The sequence below is a fragment of the Botrytis cinerea genome, chromosome 3 (genome assembly GCF_000143535.2).
Source record: "Botrytis cinerea B05.10 chromosome 3, complete sequence".
Taxonomy (NCBI): Eukaryota; Fungi; Ascomycota; class Leotiomycetes; order Helotiales; family Sclerotiniaceae; genus Botrytis; species Botrytis cinerea.
Window position 1 is genome coordinate 886,937 of NC_037312.1, and position 24,379 is coordinate 911,315.

At 43.1% G+C, this 24,379-nt stretch overlaps 7 protein-coding genes across 9 annotated transcripts; 3 read left to right on the forward strand and 4 right to left on the reverse strand.

Annotated features, from left to right (window-relative positions):
- Positions 1–1,985: 1,985 nt before the first annotated feature.
- Positions 1,986–4,497, reverse strand: BCIN_03g02700 (hypothetical protein). Of its 2 annotated transcripts, none has more exons than XM_024691838.1 (3): positions 2,780–4,497; positions 2,543–2,620; positions 1,986–2,495 (listed from the first exon to the last, which is right to left on the reverse strand). In XM_024691838.1, exons 1-3 carry the CDS (start codon positions 3,206–3,208, stop codon positions 2,220–2,222), a joined length of 783 nt encoding a protein of 260 aa, XP_024547611.1. In that variant the 5' UTR covers positions 3,209–4,497; the 3' UTR covers positions 1,986–2,219. The 2 variants fall into 2 exon arrangements, with proteins under 2 accessions (XP_024547611.1, XP_001555025.1); XM_001554975.2 differs by having other exon boundaries at positions 2,543–2,626.
- Positions 4,498–5,440: 943 nt separating this feature from the next.
- On the forward strand, positions 5,441–7,476 carry BCIN_03g02710 (hypothetical protein). Its single transcript, XM_024691839.1, has 4 exons — positions 5,441–6,211; positions 6,301–6,514; positions 6,568–6,706; positions 6,764–7,476. Exons 1-4 carry the CDS (start codon positions 5,712–5,714, stop codon positions 7,417–7,419), a joined length of 1,509 nt encoding a protein of 502 aa, XP_024547612.1. The 5' UTR covers positions 5,441–5,711; the 3' UTR covers positions 7,420–7,476.
- A 10-nt stretch (positions 7,477–7,486) lies between these two features.
- Positions 7,487–9,485, reverse strand: Bcpgs1. The gene is made up of 4 exons (XM_024691840.1): positions 9,164–9,485; positions 9,032–9,103; positions 8,695–8,975; positions 7,487–8,639 (listed from the first exon to the last, which is right to left on the reverse strand). Exons 1-4 carry the CDS (start codon positions 9,416–9,418, stop codon positions 7,631–7,633), a joined length of 1,617 nt encoding a protein of 538 aa, XP_024547613.1. The 5' UTR covers positions 9,419–9,485; the 3' UTR covers positions 7,487–7,630.
- A 49-nt stretch (positions 9,486–9,534) lies between these two features.
- Positions 9,535–10,605, forward strand: BCIN_03g02730 (hypothetical protein). Its single transcript, XM_024691841.1, has 7 exons — positions 9,535–9,669; positions 9,719–9,739; positions 9,809–9,815; positions 9,867–9,947; positions 10,007–10,049; positions 10,107–10,262; positions 10,325–10,605. The coding sequence occupies exons 1-7, from the start codon at positions 9,619–9,621 to the stop codon at positions 10,374–10,376; spliced, it is 411 nt and encodes a 136-aa protein (XP_024547614.1). The 5' UTR covers positions 9,535–9,618; the 3' UTR covers positions 10,377–10,605.
- A 3-nt stretch (positions 10,606–10,608) lies between these two features.
- On the reverse strand, positions 10,609–12,455 carry BCIN_03g02740 (hypothetical protein). Its single transcript, XM_001554970.2, has 3 exons — positions 11,825–12,455; positions 10,877–11,752; positions 10,609–10,827 (listed from the first exon to the last, which is right to left on the reverse strand). Exons 1-3 carry the CDS (start codon positions 12,334–12,336, stop codon positions 10,788–10,790), a joined length of 1,428 nt encoding a protein of 475 aa, XP_001555020.1. The 5' UTR covers positions 12,337–12,455; the 3' UTR covers positions 10,609–10,787.
- A 158-nt stretch (positions 12,456–12,613) lies between these two features.
- BCIN_03g02750 (hypothetical protein) lies at positions 12,614–19,045 on the forward strand. 2 transcript variants are annotated; one of them, XM_024691842.1, is made up of 14 exons: positions 12,614–13,047; positions 13,101–13,474; positions 13,575–14,030; positions 14,114–14,285; positions 14,342–14,729; positions 14,814–15,155; positions 15,345–16,138; positions 16,276–17,163; positions 17,217–17,365; positions 17,423–17,735; positions 17,821–18,137; positions 18,187–18,326; positions 18,397–18,449; positions 18,622–19,045. In XM_024691842.1, the coding sequence occupies exons 1-14, from the start codon at positions 12,844–12,846 to the stop codon at positions 18,829–18,831; spliced, it is 4,800 nt and encodes a 1,599-aa protein (XP_024547616.1). In that variant the 5' UTR covers positions 12,614–12,843; the 3' UTR covers positions 18,832–19,045. The 2 variants fall into 2 exon arrangements, with proteins under 2 accessions (XP_024547616.1, XP_024547615.1); XM_024691843.1 differs by lacking the exons at positions 14,114–14,285; positions 14,342–14,729; positions 14,814–15,155; ... (6 more) ...; positions 18,397–18,449; positions 18,622–19,045 and having other exon boundaries at positions 13,537–14,014.
- A 2,276-nt stretch (positions 19,046–21,321) lies between these two features.
- Positions 21,322–23,858, reverse strand: Bcap4. Its single transcript, XM_001554967.2, has 2 exons — positions 23,222–23,858; positions 21,322–23,168 (listed from the first exon to the last, which is right to left on the reverse strand). The coding sequence occupies exons 1-2, from the start codon at positions 23,426–23,428 to the stop codon at positions 21,927–21,929; spliced, it is 1,449 nt and encodes a 482-aa protein (XP_001555017.1). The 5' UTR covers positions 23,429–23,858; the 3' UTR covers positions 21,322–21,926.
- Positions 23,859–24,379: the final 521 nt, after the last annotated feature.

A 24,379-nucleotide genomic window follows, 5' to 3' on the forward strand; every position in this document is an offset into this window, starting at 1 on the left:
TTTTCTTAATATGAGACGGATAGCATTATTCCAATGCAGCCATCTCTATCCAATTCTAAGCTACACGCATTCATCCTTGAGTATACACTTCAAGTTCCGGTCACATCTCGGCTACGTCAGTAAGTATCTTGTTAAGCTCATCATTCACTAATATCAAACTTCGCAAACTCTCGCTTATATCCATCCGACCACTCCTCTCTCATCCCATCTAGTCTCGTCACTACTCTTCCTATTCACTCCGCAACACCGCTTTCCCCCGAAAGTGAAGCATCCAAGCAGAAAAAAAAATTATCAACCCCTCAAAGTGCATCATCCTAGAATCCGAAGATCCAAAAAATAAAAAATATATAAAATATTCTTTCGAAGCAAAACCTTACCGTCCCTCGAGGGACGGCAAGGAAACCCCCGGACGGGTTTTTTTCGCTCGATTCGGACCAGGCGTGCTATCCCCTCCACCAAACCGCATTTGACCTGCACAAACAAGCCTGTTTGCTGCCTCTGCGGTTCGGACGAGGGAAAGTTTTTACCACGGTATATATAGTAGAGTTTGTGGGGTGTGCTGTATGGTAAAACGCATTATTGTATGTAAATTTGAGATACTTTTTGCTGCCTGAAAGCACCTGGATGAACTTACAGGCCAGAATGAATCTTAAGGATTATTGTTATAATAGGTAAGTAAGTGTTTTGGTAAGTTTTGTTTGTGTTGTCGACATACTTTTTGTGGTTGTCAATGCGCCAGAAGGGTGATTGCAAAATAAAGTCGAATAAATTGTCTTTTGAACAGTGCGAAGAATGAACAGAATGTATCTGCAGTTCTTGAATAGATCATTCGTGTAAAATACGCAGGTCTTATATTCAAACAGTCATGGAGATGGAAGGAACTACGTGCTTGAAGATGTAAGTCAGATTGCATACTCCCGTTTTATACCACTGGTCGCACTTTCCACTCTCAAACGAGAATATATATCTTACCATGAAGATAACTAGCAGCAGCAACATCCACTCAAGCAGATACGCTAATATTTACTTGTCCCCATACAAGACCGAGAATTGACAATATGATGTTGAGTGTGCGCATCAATCTGCGTGGAGGATATCGATCACTAAGCCTACTCATTTGATTAAAAGAAATTACATCAAGGCATAAAAGTATTCTATATAATGAAGCAACTATGCATGAAGTGATTCCTCCATGTACTCTGTACATTCCTAAAGATCCCATCTTAACGTAAAAGTTCAAACCGCCCTTTGTCCTCACTTTGGCCTCAGCGATCAAACCCTCCTCACCCGAGAATTACACGAGAAAGACTCTTGACATTGCAGTTTTTCGTATAACTTGTCCGGATAAAGAAGAGCTCTATTAGACCCAAGAGTAAAGAGAATCGTTCGCCACTGCCGCGCGTTGTAGTCTTACTCTTGGATGTTTTCATGAATTCTTATGACTTTTACCCGAACTTTTGTCATAGGATGACGAATATTCGCAGTCACTCCTGCATTAGAAGTATTCAGAATAGACTAAACATTTAACAAGATCAACTCATCAAGCGAAACGACTCATAGGAAACCAAATCAGGCGTCGAATCGAAAAGTTGGGCACTGACTCTATGATTGTAGATGGTTGTATTTGCTACTTCTTTACGGCATACCGTTACCGTTCCTGTAGATAATAGCTGCAAGATTTACGTCATGATACCCAACTTAAGAGTCTTGTTTACGGATAATCATAATGTGCGGAAATTCCTAGATAATACCCGGGGTGGATGAAGGATGATGGGCATACAAGGAAAAAAGAAAGATATTGGGCAGGAAGTTACCTTCAAAATGACATGGGTTGAGGGTTCCAGACTGAGAAGAGCGACGAGATATATCGAGTCGGTTAAAATTATTTCTAGCCACTGGTGAAGTGACCATAATATGGCAGTTATTTTCTTATCGTAATATTGGGCCAGATCTGATCAGAAATTTTGCAATAAACACGAAGATGTTGGCGGCCAGGGCCTTGAAACCTTTTATTTGAACTCCACATGAAATGTTAACTACCCAATGATATAATGTCCGTATCGTAAACCGAAACTCCGCCCCCAAAAGATTTCCGCCTCCACGCCAAGTTTTATCCCCGCCATTCCAAAATCCAACCTTCCGTCCATTTAAATCGAATGCCAAATTTCAATCTTACGTGCATCAGCAAGTACCGATCCCTGCTTTATCCCCTTACGCGCTCATACCATCTCTCCTGCGGCCCGTCTTAAGACTCTCGCAAACGAATCGGCACCGGACCCCAACCAACAGCAACTTCCCGCCCCCTCGCATACCTCTATAGTATCGATACTACTACCTGATTCTTGGGCCGAACTGAGCATGAGTCGGGCGTATGCATCTGTTAGTACATTGTCTAGTGGGCATAGGACGTATGTGGTAGGAATTGTGCGCCATGCTGCCATTGTCGTTCTGTGGTACAATGCGGATGTTGCTTGGGGGCGCATAATGTGTGCATACTAGGTGGCTTAGTAAAGAGTGCTTTGATATAGCTACAATAACTCACATATTCGGCATGCTCATGTGGTAAATCGTTGTAAAAGTATTGGATTGCCGACGCAGATGGAATAGACACAGTAACAGCCTTTTTCTAACGTTTAGTGAACGCAAGTTAGAATTCAATACAGGACAAGCGCAAAAGTCTAAACCGGAATGAGGAGCCAAAACTTCTCGACCAGATTATAACCGCGAGTATCATGGAACATGTCCGGCGGAAATAAGAAATATGAGTTGATTGACTTACACGTGAAGTTGTATTACACTGCATATATGGTGGGAAAGAACTATAGTCTCCTTCTTCGCACATTTTGAAGCCCTCTTGCACAATCCATGCCATGACGAATACGATTCGTAGAACTCCACCTCTAAGGCCTCTTTGTGCCCTGTCTGTTTTCCCTAAGCCTTGCAAGGCATCGCCGCCTGGAACACCGGCATAAGAATGTAGGACCACAATGACATCGTGACCTGCCTCTACAAGATGTGACACTGAACTTCGAATTGCTCTAGTATCCTGAGCAGGATCGTTTGATGCGTGATTTCCATTCGCAAGTACTGACGGAAGCTGAACTGGAAGAACAGGATAACCGTAGTGACCGAGAAGGGTTCTGAGGGGATCAAATATAGCTGGAGTGTGGCAAAAGCCAGGAACGCACACGAACGTAGGCATAGACATCGAGACAGTTGATTCAGTGGTAAAGATTTGATTGATGATGAAAACAATATACTTCGAACAGTTGCTACATATATAGAGAAATTCATCTTTACACTCGGAATACCTCCAACAGTGTGCTGAGAAACCATGGCCATCAAAACACGAATTTTCAATTCATAGTCATTGTAGACCCCCCCCGGACACCTCTGAGTCGAGGCTGCGGTCGCGCGAGTAATTCTTGCATCGTACAGTTATCCAATAATAAAGGACGACGGTACAATCTCCCAATCATAGCTCTTTTTAATGTTTCATAACCAATGAATACCCGCCACTTGTTTTCAGGCTACTCAATTAGAAAGTACATTCTCTCTGTAAATCTCGTGCCCGAAATTTTTAGGGGTAGAATTTACCTTCCCGGCCGATCGGATTTGGGTAGTATCCCTGGGATTCAACTCCTAAACCCGACGCTTAAGGCCATTTATGCCAGGGATCTCACGAGATATGCTTCGGGTTGAACCCCATCATCCACTCGTGTATGCCCAGCGCCACATTACAATGCAAATTTGGGTCTAGAAACCTTCAAAGGGGGGTGAGAAGATGACGAGCGAAAATAACAGTACAAAGTACAATGGTAAACTGAGAAGCTAAACAGCGGCAGTGCTAAGGAATAGTCGATGCTTCAAACCACAAATCATAACTCTTAAGATAGTTATAATGCATGAAGCTCTATATATATCACAGCTTTGTCATTTGTACGAGGGCACCTTGTGGCTCGATTGACGACTTTGCACTGCCTCCAACAGCTAACTCTAGGAACTGGTATTCGAATCAAAAACTGGCAGTATTCCCAGAACTACCAGGAAAAGAAAGATGACACAAAAAAACGCCAACATGAAGCTCGCCCGAACGCATTCGTGTTGGAGTATTTCCGGCACATTGGGTTTGAATCGTGAAAAGCTCGCCATCATGTAGATCAAAAGGCCCTGAACCCCTTGACCAGCTTGCGCGCGGAACGGTAGGAATGGGGCCGTATTTACTGCCGACTGTCAGCTTCTGCAAGCTCGTGTTTTATGATGCTGGATGCGTTTGTGTAAGAAGCTCTCAACGACTTGTTTCTATCGTCGGATTGTAAGACTAGTGTGGGATTCTTGGCTGGGCTGGCGTACCCGTTGGCCGTTGCACAAGGGTAGAATGATGACTCTTGAGACATTTTCAAAAGTACAGGAATAGTTCCAAATGATGTTGAACTTCTGTGTTTGTCTTGACTTAAGCAATCTAGGAATTCATAGTAAGAGTAAATTATTTAGGACGTCAGTGTTGGAAATTCTTGAATAAGAGAGCTGGGACGATAATGGCGGCGCGTGAAGAAGCCGCTTACTAAGGACAATCCAAAACGGAAACCGCCTATATTGACACCTCGTCAATGCTAAAATTACTCACTCAATGAAATGGCCAACAATTGCAACTGTTTCAATATTTCTTCGGCTCGTATGTCTCAGGGTCCGCGACAGAGTGACCAACAGAGACTTTACAAAATTTACGCGCCGGCTATGAATACCATATGAGGTAACCATGTATCTAGCACGAGTGGCGTATGAAAGCTTTACCGCCATTTTAGCGACTTCGCACGACAAACCTGCAGTCACTCAGTAGGTGACGGGGTTAGTCTCAGCTTCCTCCGACGAGGTTGGTGCGGATCGAGCCTTTCCGACGTCGGCATTGATTAAACTTCGCCGGCCATGAGATGAACGCTTGGCAATGTGCTGTACAGAGTATGTAGTTCTACGCCTACGGTAATATGGTCGGCAGCAATCTAGGAAGAAGTGAATTACTGGTGGTTTAACCCCGGCCTAATATCAATTCGCTCCGAGGTCGATTTCATTGTCAAGAACAGCCAAGCTACTAGAGTCGTGGTGCCTGCACTGTCTTCTGCTTCTTTTTTGTCTCCTGTCCTGCAAGTGTCTCGATTCGTAGTTTGTACTCCGAGATTCAAACCTAACGACGTGCGGGGTTTGGTGGAGATGCGGGGTTTAACCAATGATCCGAGCCGAATCTACAAGTACGTACCTAGGTACTTGAGTATACATAACTTTTGCATTTGTTGATTCTTTCCAAAAGCAAGCAGGATCGGCCAGTGCTAAAGCTCTGTATAATTCCCCTAAGCCGCTCACAGGAAGACGGCAGAACATTTTCAATTACATCACAAACTATATTAGATGGTCTTATCTCCGCAAATAGAGAATTCGTCTGTAAGAGTTATTTGTACGATCTATGCAAATTTGCATGTCTAACTCCGGATACTCTTCGTATCTTTCAATAATAACATGTATGTTAAGCTGCGGAGTGCAGCATTACCCCGCTAGGAATCTTGCTTTTACTCGGTCTGTGAAGTCATTGGTAGACAAGTGGATTGTACCTGGATACAACTAGTAAATACTCCGATGGGAGTTTTTTGACCTATAAAAGCTGGTGTTTCTCCAGAAAATTTTCTTCACGCACCATTCTCAATCTCTCGCAATTGAAGATGTCGACAAGAAGTATCTTCGGCGTTCTCGCTACCTTATTAGTTTCCAGAGTGGATGCTGTCAACAATGGCCTAGCTAGAACCCCGCAAATGGGATGGGACAATTGGAATGCCCTAGGTTGTGATGTGTCTGAGGAGCTTCTTCTTCAAACAGCCGATTTGATTGTTGATTATGGTCTTAAAGATCTAGGATATCAATATGTTATTCTCGATGATTGTTGGAGTAATGGGCGAAACGCTAGCGACAACAACACTCTTGTCGCCGATGCAGATAAATTTCCGCAAGGAATGAAGGCTGTAGCAGATGCAATCCATGATCTTGGTTTGAAGTTTGGTATGTACTCAGACGCTGGCGAGTACACCTGTGGCGGATACGCAGGAAGTCTAGGATATGAAACTGTCGATGCGAATTATTTTGCTTCGGTGGGAATTGATTATCTGAAATATGATAATTGTTACAACACTGGACAGGCAGGAACACAATATTTGAGTTCCCAAAGGTAAGAAATATCACAAATCCGGGGATACAACTGTATCGGAGACTAGGAATTTTAGGTGTTTCTAAGAAATCAGGCTGATTATGTTCCAGATATCAGGTGATGGCGAAAGCACTCAATGCTACTGGGCGGCCTATTGTCTACTCCCTTTGCAATTGGGGAGAAGACTCTCCATGGAATTGGGGTTCAACTACAGCAAATAGTTGGAGAATATCCGGCGATGTGTATGATTCATGGGACAGAGCAGACGCAAGATGTCCATGCGATGGCCCTGATGCATTCAACTGCGTATTACCCGGCTTTCATGTAAGCTCTTCTACCCAGACACTTCAAGCAACCAACTAATGAAGAATACATAGTGCTCAATTGTCAATATTATGAACAAAGCTTCTTTCATCGTATCAAAGGCCCAACCAGGTGCCTGGAACGATCTAGATATGTTAGAGGTTGGCAATGGAGGAATGACTGACTCGGAATATGTAGCACACTTCAGCATGTGTAAGTCTCTTAAATTCATTTCTGAGTCAAGAAATACAAAATGCTAATAACAAAAAGGGGCCGTCGTAAAAAGCCCCCTCATTCTCGGCAACGACTTACGCGAAATCCAACCTGCCGATCTAGCGATCCTCTCCAACCCAGCAGTTATCGCCGTGAACCAAGATCCACTAGGCAGCAGTGCCGCTCGTCGCTGGATGTACTCTACTGATGCTACTGATGAAAACGGCGTTGCCACAATCCAAATGTGGTCCGGTTCTCTCCAATCCACCACCAACAGTACGACCAGTGACTTTGTCCTCCTCCTCATCAATGGTGGCAATGAAACTCTTACCATGAATGCAACATTGGCCGACATCTTCATCGATTACGGCACCGGAGGCACAGCCAAACAAGTCTCCATGGAATGGGAGTTACGTGATCTCTGGGCAAATCGCATGGATGATGCTACTGCTAAAGCAATTATTGACGCTAGTACAGCGACTGGAAATGCGACAACGGGATATAATGCTACGACAGTTGGCGCTGGGAGGTACAATGCTACGGAAATGAGTTATGCGGATGGGTTGGCAGCCGGGAGAAGTGAGTTGTTGGGGAATTTGACAGGCACGGTTAAACCTAGTGGAACAGTGGTTGCTGATGTGGAGGCGCATGGGGTAAAGATGTTTAGAATGAGACCGGTGGAAACTGGTTTGAGGAAGAGGGATGAATTGTAGTTGTTAAAAGTTACATATAATCACTTAATAATAGAAGAATTGCACGCAAATCGTACATGTCTGAACTTGGAGAATCGAATGTCTGTGAATGTTCGGTGTGATATCTATATATGTTTCTAGGTGTATCACGACGCCCATGATCTAATTTCACCGCGTCTTCAGCAGTACCTCTTTCAATGTGTCGGGCCAAATGTAAGACATGGAGTCTCTTTTACAAAGCACCGCCCACAACCCCCACAATCCACATCGCAATCCTAACATGCAGCCCCACTCTCCTCTCACTACTCTGGAACTCCTTCATCCCCACCTCGCTTGCCCACTCTCCTAGGCCATCTCTTTCCTGTCTCAGTCTTTCTTGCAACTCCGGATCTCGGGTTACGATCATGACACCTGTTTCGAGATCTAATGTATAGGATCGTTTGGTATAGTTACTACTACCCAGCACTGTGATTGCCGGCTTGGGAGTCTCGGTTGGGGATGAAGGGGATGACTGGGTGGGGAATGATACCCAAAGTCCCTTAGCGTGATACGTCCAACCTTCAGGCTCATTGACAGTTCCTCTTTTCCATTCTCGTAGAGTGATGGATGGAGAGGGTCCTTGAATCTTCTGAGCTGCGACGAGGAATTTGCGGAGTAGCAAGGTGTAGGCTGCGGGGAGCATGCCTGAGACTCCAGGGGAATTGTAGAAACCGTTCGCGTGAGGGGAAGCGGTTAGGACTGTGTTATTTTTAGATGTTGTGTGGAGGAGCAGAGACGTAAGAGTTGGCGACGGGTTGAAGTAGCCGGCTGTGAAAGTCCAAGATGAAGGGGTGGTGGGAGAATTGAGAAAGGTAAGGAGACGGGTGAGCAGGGGAAGTTCGGTGGATGTGTCGGAAGTTGACGGGAACAATGGTGTGAACTGGGAGATGGGATATATCGTTGTGTTAGCTTGAGGATTGCGGGATGTCGAATTCGATGTTGTTGAAGCTTGAATCAAGGGTGTGAGAATGGATGATGCATGAGAGATGTATTTTTGGGAGTCTGCCAGAGGGGAAGGGCAGGAATTTGAGGAAGGCCATTCAAGCGTGTATCCAGCAGGTAATTGAGGATCTGGTGATACCAAGAAGCTCAAACTTGAGACTGCATTCTGGATGTTGTAGAAATACTGCGTGACTTCTTTAGAGGAAAACACATGATATCTATCTTGTCGATTTGTGAAATAGTCACTGGATAGATTTGCTCTTTTCGGGTCCTATTAGTATTCAAACCTACTCAAAGCTGTGCTTAACGACATACCCGGATATAATAATTTCATCATCCACTCCATATAATTTCATGTGCTGCAAACCCCATCCTTCATTAATTCGTTTGGGAATATACTTTTTCCTCAAACCATTCAAATTCGGGGTATGGTACATACGGATCTCGACTCTATCTGCACCAAACTCTGACACCAGCGGGGCAAGAAGTGAAGCACATGACGCACTGGGAGACTCTCTTGTTCCTCTCAAGGCATCAGTGAGAATACTAAGTTTCAAATCTGGGTTTGCACGCAGAGCTTGCTGAAGTGTGGATATCTACACATAGTTATTATTCATGTATGCTATTAAATTGGGAGAATATCTGTATGTACTAATTCATGTTCTGTTTTTCCTATATACAAAGTCGATAAGAAAACTCGTGTCTCTGCTGCCAGTATTTTGCTCTATATCCGTCCATCAGCATCTGTCCCATCCGCCAATGGCCAATTGCTGTCTATGCCAACCTTCAACGTCTCGTAAAACTCTGACGGCGTTCGTAAAATTTGTATCTGCGAAGCATCCACCTCAAATTTTGGAGCTAGCTTATCACATTCATCTGTAAAAGCGCCTAGTATGGAAGCTGGAGAGGGTGCTGTGGGCGTGGTAGTAGTAGAGCTTGTAGATGTCGAATGTGCTCGCTGTTTCATTCGTTGTAATGGTGGTTGAAAGGAGGGAACCTTTCGAATTCGAGAACAGCGTGTAATAGTCCTAACGATCATGTCTTTCTGTATGTTTCGGAATACCTCTGTGAATCCTCGATTTGCGATGTTGAAGATTTGAAATTTCGAGAAGCCGATAGGATAGTGATAGCGTTTGATATCGCTAGTGCAAAAGCGGCGGGCCGAATGGGCGACGACTTCATGAACCTCAATCTTCTTTGAATATTATCATTAAGTCAACCCATTGCAACGTCAACAAGATGTCTACAATTCTGCGGACTTTGCGCAATCTGCGCAGAGTAGGTGTCAAGGTATGAAGGCCCTCAATATGCGCCTACCAGATTGCTGATCAAAATACAGGATGCTCTTCATCAAATGCACGTAAGTACACTTATAGCGAGCCCACCACAAAGCGAACACCGATGCTGATGGATGGATTTTGAAATATAGTATCAAGGTACTCAATGCTCGAAACGATAGCTGAGAGATTAAAGCTCATGGGAAACAGGTGATACCAAGGCCGGAACCTTCATCGCAAAGGATCGATATGGCAACAAGTATTTTGAGAACCTAGAGGATGAACTACCACGTACGAACCTGCCATAATATGAGATCTACCAGCCCAAATATGCTTACACCAACATACAGTACGCACAAGATGGGTAGACTACAAGGACGACGAATTCAGCCCGTAAGGAACATCTCGCGCCCCTCACCGAATTGTCTTCTTTTAACACGCTCTCCATAGATGTCAAATCGAGCCCGGATGGCACGCATGGATCTCATACATGGTAGATAAGCCACCGACCGAAGATCTTCTCTTGCAGCAAAAACAACCTTGGCAGTTACCAGATCATAGACCAACTTTCACTATGAGCCGTGCTGCTTTCAAGACATATTCTACGTGAGTGCTTGTGTACAAATTATTAGCCAAGTAAGTGCGTTTGAGCTGATGTTTCCCCTTAGTGTCAAACCGAAGATTACTGCGTGGACCCCTGAGACTGTTGAAAGAGCGTGAGATGGAAATATGGTCTGGAATGTACATATGCGAACGAGAGAATGAGATTAGCATTGCATGTGCCCCTTTCTCAGATTGCTTGCAGAAATTTAAGTGAGAATTGAGGTGGAAGTTTTAAACAGCCTGATTCTGGCACGATGGTCATCTCGAGGATCGATTGGAGCAGCACGAGAAGACATGGATAACTGTTTTACTTATGCACAAGGTAAGGTTCAAATTGAATTCTTTATGGTGGTTTTTTGTTATGCAAGCTTGGGTATTTCTATCATCTCGCTATGCTGCTTTCCTTGGAGTGCGTTTTTACTGTTATGCGTCCTCCTTCACCTTTCTTCTATGTACAATCAAAACATGTTCCTCTGAGAAATTACAAGTTTTCAGTTCAACTATTGTTGAACTTGTTGTTTTCATTATTTATGTCCTATAGTCTCCATTAATTGTGACATATTCATGACTGTATGATGTTAGTTTTTGTCTTGTCAGCGTGGGCGTTGGGCTCATACCTGAAATCACAAGTCCAGTACACTGCCTCCTCCTTTCCACCACCAAGCTTAATCAAGATTTCAAGATCTTCATGTTCCAAGATTTCAGCAGCGCGAGCCTCATCCACTGATTCTGGCTCTCCGTTCACCAGAAGTTTAAGTTCTGGTGAGCCATCTGAGGGAATGAATGAGACACTAGTCTTCTCGGGGATGATTTCTGGAACCTCGTTTATGGGCTGGCCTGGTTCCGAGATTTGGGAATAGCCAGTAGCACATAGAATGCGGCCCCAGTTTGCATCTTTACCATACAATGCAGTCTTTACTAAGGGAGATCTTGCGATCGTGCTAGCAATTTTGCGTGCTCCAATTTCTGACGGGGCCTCTGTTACACGGATAGTGACAAACTTAGTGGCACCTTCACCATCACGAACGACAAGCTTGGCAAGATCAGTAGCGAACTCAGTCAAAACTTTCTGGAATGCAGCATGATCTTCGGAAGATTCAGAGGTGACCTCCTTTCCTCCAGCTGCTCCGTTTGCCAAGACAGCAACCGTGTCATTCGTAGAAGTGTCACCATCAATAGAGATGCTGTTGAATGACTTGTTAACGGCTTTTGTGAGTAGGGATGGCAGTAATGTAGGTGCGATAGGTGCATCCGTTGCGATCATTCCTAACAAAGTAGCCATATTTGGATGTATCATTCCGGCACCCTTTGTCATGCCAGCCATCCTGTATTCCACTTCTGGGGAGGATGGCAAGGAGAATGTTCGGGATAAGAGTTTTGGAAATGTGTCGGTAGTACAGATCGCGGTTGCAGTCGCCAACCAATGCTCGTGAGAGCTTCCTAGACCATCAAATGCGGTAGGTATTTTGAGTAATATTTTCTGGATCGGCAGTCTGAATCAAAAGGTTTAGTCAAGGTTTAAGTGAAGTTAGAATTCCAAACGAGGTAGAAGCAGGTCTTCGAACCTTTGACCAATTACACCAGTGCTCATCACTATTGAACTCCCACCTTTACCATCACTGGGTGTATCAAAACATCTATCAGCTTCAGCACCCATCTTCTCAGCGTCTTCCATTCCACCCTTTCCGGTCACAGCATTTGCACATCCTGAATTGATAATGACTGAACGGATTCCAGTGTTACTCCTTCTTTGTAGCATCTTCCTGCTCACAGTGACTGGAGCCGCCTGGAACTTGTTCTTTGTAAACACAGCTGCAGCCGCACATGGTGTCTCCGAGGCGAGGAAAGCAAGATCTGGTGTAGATTTGTTGGTTGGCTTAACTCCTACATGAGTTCCGGAAACTAAGAATCCTTTGGGGTATGTGCCACTTGTGGGAATGTATTTTAGCTTTGCGGCCGGTATCGTGCTCTCGGGGGGTGCAGAGTAGTATCGGATGCTGCTAATTGCGGGGTGATAGGAAGCTGATGGTCTGATCAATCGAGCTACTGGGAGCTTCGTGCATGCGTTGAGAGCCATTGTGTAAAGATGATGATCTGCAAACTATCTTGCGAGGGCGACAATAACTCGATTGACTCAAGAGAAGATCGATTGGCCTACCTAGCACTTTATTTCAATACTAAAAGCACTCTCTCAACAGATAAGGAATTGACTCACCAGAAATTTTGAGCCTTGTGCGATACAAAGATCGGACCACGGAGGTTATGCTGCAAAGAGATTAGCGCCGCTATATGACGACAAGGTTGTTAGTCATAGTTGATAGGCTGGCCATTCAGCCTTGCCTGCCTCGCCTCATGCGTTTATCATTTAAATATATATTTGACGGCAAGAAAGGAAAGCGTGATTAGAACGACATATAAATTTTCTAACATACTTAAACTGGACAAAACTCATAATGTCTGCATAGGCTAAGCTGTGGCCTCGGCCGCACGCATCTGTTGTTTTTTGAATCTCAACGACGAATTCAGATATTGAAATATATAAATCAGTACCATATCAAACAAGCGCCATAACCCAGTTTCCATCATGCCTCCAGCAAATAGCCCATGGGGAAAGAAAGCACAGCAAAAAAAGCCCTTAAATACGTTTCCTTCATTGAAAAACAATGATATCGCAAACGACTCACCAAAATCCCCATATCAAGAGACCCAAGATGACGAGTTAATTGCTCTCGCCTCAATATACGGCGATGACTTTCGGCGTATTGAAACACATCAATCGGCATGGAAGGTCTGTAAAATTCGTTCACAGGTGATGCATGACGTGAATCTAATTTTGTACAGAAATCGGAACCATCATTTGAGATATTTATCAAAACTTCTGATGAGGATTTCTCGGTGACGTTGGGAGTCACCCTGACCCTGACCTATCCCAAGTCGGCGCCACTGTTGACTCTAAAGAATACCGACGGCCTTCGGGAGTCTACAAAATTTAAGCTCCAGAAAATCATTGAGACATTACCCAAAGAACTGATCAAGGAGGAACAAGCCATGATTATGGAAATTGTTACTGCTTGTCAGGAAGTTTTAGAGCAAGCTGCTGAAGCGAAAGCTGCAGGTCGGGAACTACCCACTTTACAAGAAGAGCGTGCAGCTCATGAAGCGGCTGCTGCCCAGATACTTGAAGATCAGCGTTTAGAAGAAGAGAAGAAAAAAATGTTAGTATATCTCCTTTTCTTTCTTCTCCTTTGGGATCAGCTGATCACTCTTGGTATCTTAGCGTATCATTACCTCTCAAAAGTGCTAAATTTATTATAGGTTGGAGTCCCAGGAAGAAGAGAGAATGCTTGGCTCCTTGGTGCAAGATGAGTTAAAGAGACAACGTGCCAAAGCGAAAGAAACAAAACGGAAGAACCAACCTCCCCCCTCAATCACCGTCTCCAATTCTGGAATTGATAAGATGATTCATGATCACGAGATGCTAGATCGCCAAGTCTCGGTTCTGGATGCTGAGAGTAATCCAATATACTTTCAGGCGGTGACTGGTAAATCATTTATTCGTCAAGGACCTGTATCTCGCTGCTACACCGTTAGGCCCGCAGTTAACTCTTACGCCCCTTTATTGGTATTGAAGCAGACCTTGCTTGATACGAACTTGAGTGATCGTGGTGTCAAGGGGCAATTGCAAGCGATGGAAAGTGAATTAGAAAAGCTCAGGAGCATTAGACACGACAATGTTCTTAATCTTCTGGATTTTAAGGTAGAAAAAGAAGAGTGAGTTTTTCGCTACTATCTTGCTGCTGTAATTTTATCGAGCTCTCCGTGTAGCTGAAGTTGACCAATTTTGTGACGCACAGAAATGATTCTTCCTGGACTGTCAGTATCTTGAGCGAGTATGCCGAGAAAGGATCCTTGGAGGAATTCCTGGATATCGTTGAGAATATGAATGTGAACAAAGTTCGTTCATGGACTATAGAGCTACTGGATGCTTTAAGATTCCTCCACGAAGAAAACGGAATTATTCATGAGGTACACACATTAATTGCAATCCCGTGTTCTTCGAATACTGACGCTCCTCGTTCTAGGATATACATTGTGGAAATGTACTCCTTTTCCGGGAATCAGATGGGGTCGTCAGGCCAAAACTTGCTGATGCTGGGTATCAAAGAAAGCTACATGCCCTGAGTGGTAAGATCACAAAAAGAAAGATAGATAGCTCTGCCATGTCAAAATCTGCATACTGGTTCCCTCCAGAAATTGCTAATTTAGGGGACGGCCTACGAACCGCGAAAACTGACATATGGGAGCTTGGTATTGTTTTTCTTCAGATGGCTTTTGGGTTGAATGTTACTCGAAAATACTCATCTCCAAAGGCTATGCTAGACTCATTGGACTTATCCGACGCTTTGCACGATTTTATGCTTAAGCTATTCAATCCAGATCCGAAGAAACGGCCGCGAGCGTTCGCGCTCAGTAAGTACTCGTCCTCCTGTTCGCTTACGATTCTCGTGGAATTTACATATTTGCTATAAACGAACCTGACTAATTTTTGGATAGGTTCGTGTAAATTTCTTGTTACTGATGCTACCATAATGGACGAAGATACGTCTGCTATATTGTCGAGGATCGGATCAACATCATCGTTAGCACCTATCACACCACGTAGACCTCGGCATGATTCCATGAGTCTTACTGGACCTTTTTCAAGATATGCTCATGATTTTGTTGAAGAGGGTCGCTTAGGAAAAGGAGGCTTTGGGGAGGTCGTTAAAGCAAGGCAGAAATTAGATGGACAAATATATGCCATCAAAAAGATTACCCAAAAGTCGTCTGCTCAGCTAGACGATGTACTAAAAGAGGCTCGCCTACTCTCTCAACTCAATCATCCTTCCGTTGTTCGTGAGTACTTATTTTTTCCTATTCTCTGCCACCAAAAAAAATTCTAGCCAAAGTCGGAAGTCAAATCAGTATCATCCTCAATCCCTCAAATTACCGGGGAGTGAGCTAGGAGAAAGAGGTTTCAATCATTTTATTTTATTGTCCCGGTATGATGCCATGTTTAATACAAACACACTCACGTTATTTTAGGTTACTTTAGTACATGGACGGAAGAAGTTCCAGACCTTTCCGAAACAGATGATGAAAATACAACAACGGACGCTGCCACAGAAGAATCTATCAGTAATACCTCCCCTGGAGGATCGGGGCCCCATGTTGAGTTCGCGACGAGTACAGGGGGGCTTGACTTCATGTCAACTAGCGGATATCAAATTGAATTCGGTTATGATGAAGCAACAGATAGCGATGATGAATCCGATGATGATGATGAAGACGACGAATATTCCGCAGAACCTAACGGACATGTTCGAAACCGAGGGCATGGGCGGCTTGCTTTGGCACATAGGGAAAGTAGATCTAGTCCGAGACCCCCACGCCCATTCAAAACGATTCTGTACATATCTATGGAATATTGTGAGAAGCGAACGCTTCGTGATCTTATTCGACGAGGACTATATAAAGATAACGAGGAGATATGGCGTGTTTTTCGACAAATTCTTGAAGGTCTTGCCCACATTCATAGCTTGAATTTTGTTCATCGCGATCTCAAACCAGAGAATGTTTTCATCGATGGTGCTTCAAACGTCAAGATAGGCGATCTAGGTTTGGCTACAAGGGGTCAATACTCGGCAATTGATAAGGTATCAGCATCTGGGATGCAGAATAGTGGGGATTTAACACGAAGTATTGGTACTTTCTCCTACATTGCCCCCGAAATTCGATCAGCAGTTTCTGGAGGACCGTACACTGGCAAGGTCGATATGTATTCTCTTGGTGTAATTTTCTTCGAGATGTGCTATACTCCGCTTGTCGGGATGGAGAGAGTAAGTTCATTGCTCCCATGTTTTCTTGCTATTGATATACATAATATGGCTTTACAGCTCTTACTTCTGGGTCCAAATAGAAGCAGATGATTAGTATCTCATACGTTCTGCAAATTCCATACTAACGCCCTGCTTAGGCTCAAGTCATTGATGGCTTAAGAAAGAAGGATCCAGTATTCCCGGCGAATTTTGACAAGATCGGAAAAGCTGTTCAGGCAGATATTATCTTGTCTCTCCTTAACCATAATCCAAAAGAACGACCCTCAAGTTCTGAACTTCTTCAAAGCAGGAAATTGCCAGTTCAGATGGAAAGTGAAACAATCCGTCAAACTTTAGCTGGTCTGTCTGATTCAAAATCACCATATCATCAAAAGATGATGAGTGCTCTCTTCTCTAGACCAACAAAACAAGCAAAGGATTATGCTTGGGACATGGGAGTTCCGACTCCCAGTGGTAACGACTTGTTGCTACAAGGGCTTGTCAAGCAAAAGTTAATCTCCATTTTTCGTAACCACGGAGCTGTAGAAACTCCCCGAAGCATTTTGTTCCCATCTTCGGATCATTATGGTGTCAATGCTGTTCAATTGTTAGACAAGAGTGGTACTCTTTTACAGCTACCTTATGATCTCACTGTTCCAAATGCTCGCGCCATTGCGAAACACCAGCCTCCAGTGGAAAGATCTTTTGCTTTTGGCACCGTCTTTCGCGATAAGCACGACGGCGCATCTCCACAAACATTCAGTGAAGTGGATTTTGACGTTGTAACTTCAGACAGCTTAGACCTAGCACTAAAGGAAGCAGAGGTTATCAAAGTTTTAGATGAGATCGTTGCTAGCTTTCCGTCCTTACCTTCCTCGCAAATGTGCTTTCACATAAATCATGCAGATTTACTCGGTCTAATCTTTGACTTCTGTCGCATCGAACCTAGTATACGACAAGCTGCTGCTGATACACTAAGTAAGCTCAACGTACAGCAATGGACATGGCAGAAGATAAGAGCTGAACTTAGATCACCATTAGTTGGGGTATGATTAGTTTGAAATTTTCAAAGGGAATCACTTGCTAACCCATACTTCAGGTTTCCGCCACAAGCGTTGAGGATCTCCAACGTTTTGATTTCAGAGACACCCCTACTAAAGCCTTTCAAAAACTAAAGGTAATTTTCGAAGGTACCGAAATTTTCGAGAAAGCTTCTTCTTCCATCGCACATCTACGTGATGTGATTGCGTATGTAATTTGATTCTTCTGATTTCTCCACCAAGCATCGCTAATGTGCGAATATAGATATACAAAGCGGTTTGAGGTCCAGAGAAAGATATACGTCAATCCTTTAGGAAGTCTAAAAGAAAAGTTTTACAAAGGCGGAATACTTTTTTCTTGTTTGTACGACAGAAAAGTTCGGGATGTATTTGCAGCAGGAGGTCGATATGATTCTTTGATCCGAGAAAATCGACATCACAAAAACATCAACGACGAACGCCACGCTGTGGGTTTCAATCTAGCATGGGAGAAGATGGCTCGACTTCCCAAAGCAAATTCAAAGGGGTTCTTGAAGAAGCCTGATGAGGAAGTACAAGGTATTTGGAACACAAAGAGAGTGAGTATTGCAATCTTCGTTATTTTGAGTTAAAATAACGCCCTAAACCCGTCATCAAATGAGTCACAACTGATTTAATTGTTAGTGTGATGTACTTGTCGCAAGTCATGATGCAGCAACACTAAGGTCAACTGGAGTTGAATTGGTATCAAACTTATGGTCGCATGACATTAGTGCCGAGCTAGCACGAGACTCAAGATCCCCTGAAGATCTCTTGTCCAAATATCGAGACGATAGTTATTCTTGGATAATCATCATCAAGCAAGATTCCGTCGTAAGATGTAAGACTACTGGTAGGAAGGACGTTCCGGATGCCGATATACCTTCTACGCAATTAGTTTCGTGGCTTCGTGGCGAAATGCGTGAAAGAGACCAGAGAGAAGGTACCTACAACAGAGCAAAGTAAGTTTATCTGAAATTTTCAACGTAAAGATATTAATACATCTGTTAGATTATCTCGTCAACATAGTCAGCCAGATACAGGACCAAGTGATCATGAACAAGATGTACGAGTTTTGTTTGCCGGTACGAAGAGCAAGAAGTCGAATAGAAGAAATATTGTAGAGCAAGCTCAAGGAAGAGCTGCGACTCGTGAGTTACATTCTTCTAGTCCTTTGTCAAATCTATCTGTTCTGCTACTAATACTAACATCTCCATCAAGTCGTTCATTCATTTTTAGATGGCCCTATCGCCGCCGTTGAAACAACAGATCACGTAAGCCATCTAATACTCATCTATCCCCAATTTAAGCACTGTCATACATCCTTCCTCACGACCTTATCGCATCTTATGGCTCATCCAAATAGCTCTTTATACCTCCCCTCCACTACTTCATCTCGTGATTCATATCTTATCCCAACCTATAAACTAATACTCAATTCCCTAGGTGATGGATTTAATCCGCGAAACCAAGCTTTCAGATCCGGAGTCCTGGCGCAAACTTACCCATTCAGTTCCCACAGCCGAACGTCGCTATATAGGTGAAATTCATGATTTAATGAGTGGTTTGGCATTCCAGAATAAAGATACTACAAGGAATGCTTTTGTTTATAATTTTAGAACGGGGATGTGTATTTATTATGATTTGGGAGCGTGATTTTAAGATGGTGCGGGGAAGGAAATCTAGAGGGGAGAAGGAAGGGCGCTGGGAAGGAATTTTATGTATGTATGTAGATACCCGAGTAGAAATTTAGATATTGTGAAATATTCAATTCGCGATTAGGGAGAGGCTGTGTACAATATTTATCCTCGCTCGATCAAAAAGGATAATTAGTTCAATCCGGCGCGAGTTATCATAATACGTCTGTCCAGAAATCCTATCCTTAATTTCTCGTTCTGATACTCCAGGAAACAATCATCTGCCTACAAGTCCATATATTCATCCCACGGTCAAATGCTCCTTCCTTCCTTTCTTTCTCCGAAGCGAGAACACTTCATAAACTCCCTCCAACGTCACATTGATACAGTCTAGTAGCCATACACATAATCTGAGGATTCTCTCTCATCTATCTGCATGCCAATCTTTTGTTAAAAGATAAAAGCCACACGATCTAGCGATTGGGTTGGCTGGATTGGCTTTTGCTTGATGATTTCATGATGCAGGTATTTCAGCTTCTTTCTTATTCGCACAAAACTTACATTAACCTCTTCCATCTATGTATATAACACTTAAATTTTCCACACTCATTTCTTGGGTAAGACTTTTCTCTGCCATCTTACCTCTACATACATACATCTTTCTCTTTTCTGAATGCTCCTCTCATTTTCCTTTTTTCCTAGACGTTGAAAAGGGGTTATATATTCAGGCCCCACATTCTTCATCATCAAATCATCAAGCATAGCCTGCCCGGCTAGCTCAATCGGTAGAGCGTGTGACTCTTATCATTGGAAGATGTACAAAGTCAATCACAAGGTTGCGGGTTCGACCCCCGCGTTGGGCTCAATTCCCTACATCAGCTTGTACTTTTTGCATTTTTTGGGGGGGGTTTTGGTTATGTGAGAATTGGGGTGGAAGAAGGGGGAGTGGGAAAGAGGAATAGGAAGATGGAGAGGAAGGCAATAATTAGTGAGATGGATTTGGTGGGGGTTCTTTTGACTTTTTTTTTTTTTTTTTTGGAGGGGTTTGGTTTGGGTGGGGTGGAGTGGTGGATTGCATTGTTTTTTTCTTGACGCTGGCTCGGCTGGTTGGTTTTGATCGATAAGATACGAGTAGATGAAGTAGAATATAAAAAATAAATGTATTATCTTGCTTTATCCAGCAGGATGGGAAAACAATAGCATCATCTTGGATTCAATTATTGAAAATCCCACACTGAATAAATAACATGTTTATATTTACATTCAATCATTTATTAACACAGTAATATCTCAATTTACAACTTGAAATCATGAATGTCTGATTTGATGTGGATCGAACAGGCATTGAAAAGAGTTTGTATACATATATATATATATATATACACGATGCATGCATCTACCTATCTGTGCATTCCGACTCATATCTTGTTGAAAATATCTCGAAATGATGTATGGTTGTTGAGGTTTGTTTGATCGAACTTGTAAGTAGAAAAGAGAGAATGAAATGAGACGAAATGTCCATTTTAGTATGAGAAATAGATAACCTTGGCGACGTGGCCAGGCGAGGTGAGGCGAGCAGTGAGTAGTGAAATGAGATGATAAGAATAGGGGGGAGGGAGAGAGGGAAGAAAATGCGGAAATTGATAGAGAATATAGTGTTTTTCTTTTCTTTTTTTCGGAATTTAGGAACATACGCATTTACACATAGTTATAAGAAGCTCGAGATTTATATACTCTCATCATCATCATCATCATCATCATCATCATCATCATCATCATCATCATCATCATCATCATCTCACAATTCCACAATCTCACAACAGAATACAAAATATCCATTCGTCATATATTAAATAAAGCGAGCAGTGACGCACCGCTAGCTCTCCGAGAGTCACTGTCGTGGAGACGGACTATTTCGAGGTGGAGGTGGAAATGTGATGATTTCTATTTGATAGTTGGATGGATAGATAGATAGATAGATAGGTAGATAGACAGAATCAAAATTATCAATCTGGGATTGTGAGGAAACCCAAGGGGTGGGCATCTATCTAATGAGTATGTAACTATTGACCTTCAGATTCAGATTCAGATTCAGATTCTTCTTTTATCCACCCCTCTCCTCCCCCTCCCCTTTCACCTCAAACCTCAAAATTCCCATTGTCCAAGAAGAAGAAGAAGAAGAAGAAGAAAATGCCAAGAAGCTAAGCTCCACCCCCCTCTTCCCCCCTAGAATCCAAGCCTTCAGTACCGAGCGATCGAAGGGGTATGAATATGAATATCCCTAGACAGTATTGATTTCCCGTCTTGAGGCTTGGATCTTACAATGTACAAATGTACTAGGATATATATCACATACATACCCGTGAAATATTCAACCTAGCGAGTAGGTAGGTATGTCTTCGCGATTCAACATCATGTCATCCATCTTCCAAGCGACGGAAAAGCAAACATTTTTTTTTCGTGGTTTCTTTATTGATATACACATTCTGATAATGAGATAATGATACGCTGAAGATAAATGAATAATAAATGTGTTCTTTGAATTTCTGTCTTGTATTCTTATCGTCTCTCTATTCTTGTGTATGTATATATTATGTATATATGTGTGTATCCTTTCTCCTTCCTTCTTATTCGAGAATATGTTCTCAGATATATGGATACATAACTCTAATCCATCTCCTCTCCTCTCATTCCATCCTGTCTCATCTCACATTCACTTCGAATTCTCCAAGCCTTCCAAAATTCCCATCCCATCCAAATCATAAGAAAAAAAGACTCCGATGCTATGCAAGCAAGCAACCCATGCGATCCAACCCAACCATCCATATTTTATAAAAGGTATGGAAAATAGAAAATCCCTTTTCATCAAAAGAATAAATGCTCTCATCTCATAAAAGTATATAGCGTGAGTGAGAAAAGAAAGAGAAACGCCTTTTAATGCAACTCTCGTGTGTATAAAACTCTAGAATGCCAGACCGTGCCATCCCATCTCACGCGATGCAATCCGCTGCAAATGAATATAATAAAAAATAATAAAAAGTTTTTTTCCAATTAAATTTCCCCACTTCATCTCATCTCATGACATCTCATGATGCCAAACCAAGAAAGAGATCTCTACATAGCGTAATACAATCCCGCGCCCAATACAGCCATACCGTATGCCAACGGTGGCGGCGTCTGCATGGCGCCTGCATTTTTCGACTTTGAACCCGAGCTCAAAGTGACCGATCCGCTCATCTCGCTACCTGAAGAACCCGAACTGGCTGTTACTGGGTTGGCAACTAATGTTGCGCTCGGAACTGCCGTGGTACCGGTGGTGATTTCCACTACGCTTGTACTGGTTGCGTTGAAATTTGTTTGGGCGAGCGAAATCTCATTATTGTCGAGATCGTAGACGATATATGCCGAGCGGATAAAGGTATCTCCAAGAACAGAGGTACTGTCACCTGCGGGAGCGATACCGAAGAGACAGGCTGCGGTGCCGTCGGTGAACTGTAATTGTTGACCTGTGGTGCTGGTGACGGGAATGACGAGTTCGTTCATGGTGACTTGAATGGTAGGGGACGTGAAGGTGAAGTTCAGAGCGCTGGTGTTGGTAGCGAGGGAACATGGGACGTAAGCGGCGCCTTCGCTAGCATCGTATTGGGCTTCGACTTGTTCGTAGATGGCTTCGGCCATGGCGTCGGGGAGGTAGGTGAGGGAACTACCGGAATCGAGGAGTACGGCGAGAGCTTGGTCTTGGGCGATGACGGTATCGCCTAGCATGACTTCGGTTAAGGTGATTAGAAATTCGGCGTAATATCCGGATTCTTTTTCGATCGGGAGAGTTTCCAATTGGCCGTGAAATTGAGCAGTGTCGACACCACCGAATAAAATACTTCCAGTGCTGGCATCCAAATCGTTAAGCCATAGGGAGAAAGCGTTTGAATTGATCAAACCATCAGCAACCATTTGTGCTGGTAAGTTATTATATGCCTTCTTTCCCGCTCTTCCCACTTGAACCTCGTTAATCTCATAACCGATGCCTAGAATACCTTCAGGCGAAGAACTGGTATATCCAATACCAAATTGCAATTTGTCCAAGGTTGCTGATCCAATCGTAAATGTATCAGTGACATAGTCTCCCGATGCTCCAGATCCATCGACGTATGAAATATTAAAATCGCTGGCTACATATGCGTATGTTGATGATGAGTTGGCTGTGTATGTTCCAGCCGTCTGGCATGGGTTTGTCTTTCTACTACATAAAGTAGAGCTAGCAGTATTAACCCATAAGTCACTGCTTCCCGTGTCGATATGTAACCGTAAGCTTTGTGCTGGTGTACCTAATGTTCCATTGGCGAAATATAAAGTTTCCTGGACAATGTTAGTATCAAGCTTCACTTGAAATCCAAACGAAATTTACCAACCTCATTATCTAAAGTAGCAGTAACTGTCTTCGACCTCCTCCTTAATTTCCTTAATTTATCTCTTGCTAGAGGATTTTCCACAGATTTTCGTACCACATCCAGTCCGACTACTCGTGCTGGTCCATCGGTTCGCTTCTGTAATTGAATTGCATCTGTACATGTTGATAATAGTCCCACGGCAGCGGTGATGAATGTTGTCGTCCTCATGATTGGAGATTAAAATATATTGATGAAAAAGAAAGACCCTTCTATGAAATCCTATATGGGATGTGAAATTGGTATATATTGTTCGGGTTGGTCCAGATGACGCGGACAGTAGACGCTAATTAATTTAGCTTCGAAGACCCCGAAGACCCAATAAATTTATTGTTTCTTTTTATAAAAAAAATTCCGAGAATAAGGCCAGGAAAATCCAGTGTAAAAAGCAATAACCAATATATCCAAACTATTTAATAATAATAATAAATGATTCGTTGGTAGTGAGGTTGATTTGAGAAGTCGTACTTTTAGAAACCAAGATTCGGAACGAATGTGATGTGATGCGAAGTTTTGTATAAGTCCTCGAACCTCGGACTGAGTAGTATATAGTTAAGAGAAAAGCTCATGTACAAGTAAGTGTACAGCAAAGAGAGCCTGCGACAGATGACGAAACTCTTAATTGTGGCTGAGAGTACGAGGTGCAGGCAAGAGAATCGTATTCTATCCAAATTTGTGGAGTATCCTTTCTTAGTATTTCTAAGATCTTCACGCTTTTTTCTACTGTAAGGCTGGCAAGCCGTGAAATCCGTTCTTGTCCTGTATCAAATGGTGGCGTGGTAGACTTTCTAGGAAGCGCAGCGTACTAACTTAGAATGCCGAGAAAGGCTGAGAGATTCTTGAGTAAGAGGGAAATATAAATATGGGTATTCAGGTGGAAGGAAGGAGGAATAGAAAGTAACACAACGACCTTTACTAGGTACCTTGGTACGGTAGTAGTCAAATTGTTTTTAATATCAAGGACGAGCGAGGATCGAAACGATTGAGGAGAAATGTACAGTGCGAGTGGATGTATATGAAAATGCCAAAGGACCGTTCCAAAAGCTTTGAACCCGTGGAATAATATTTCTCATACAAAAAGACCAAATCCAATGCAAAGAATGATTCCAATCCCAAGGTTCG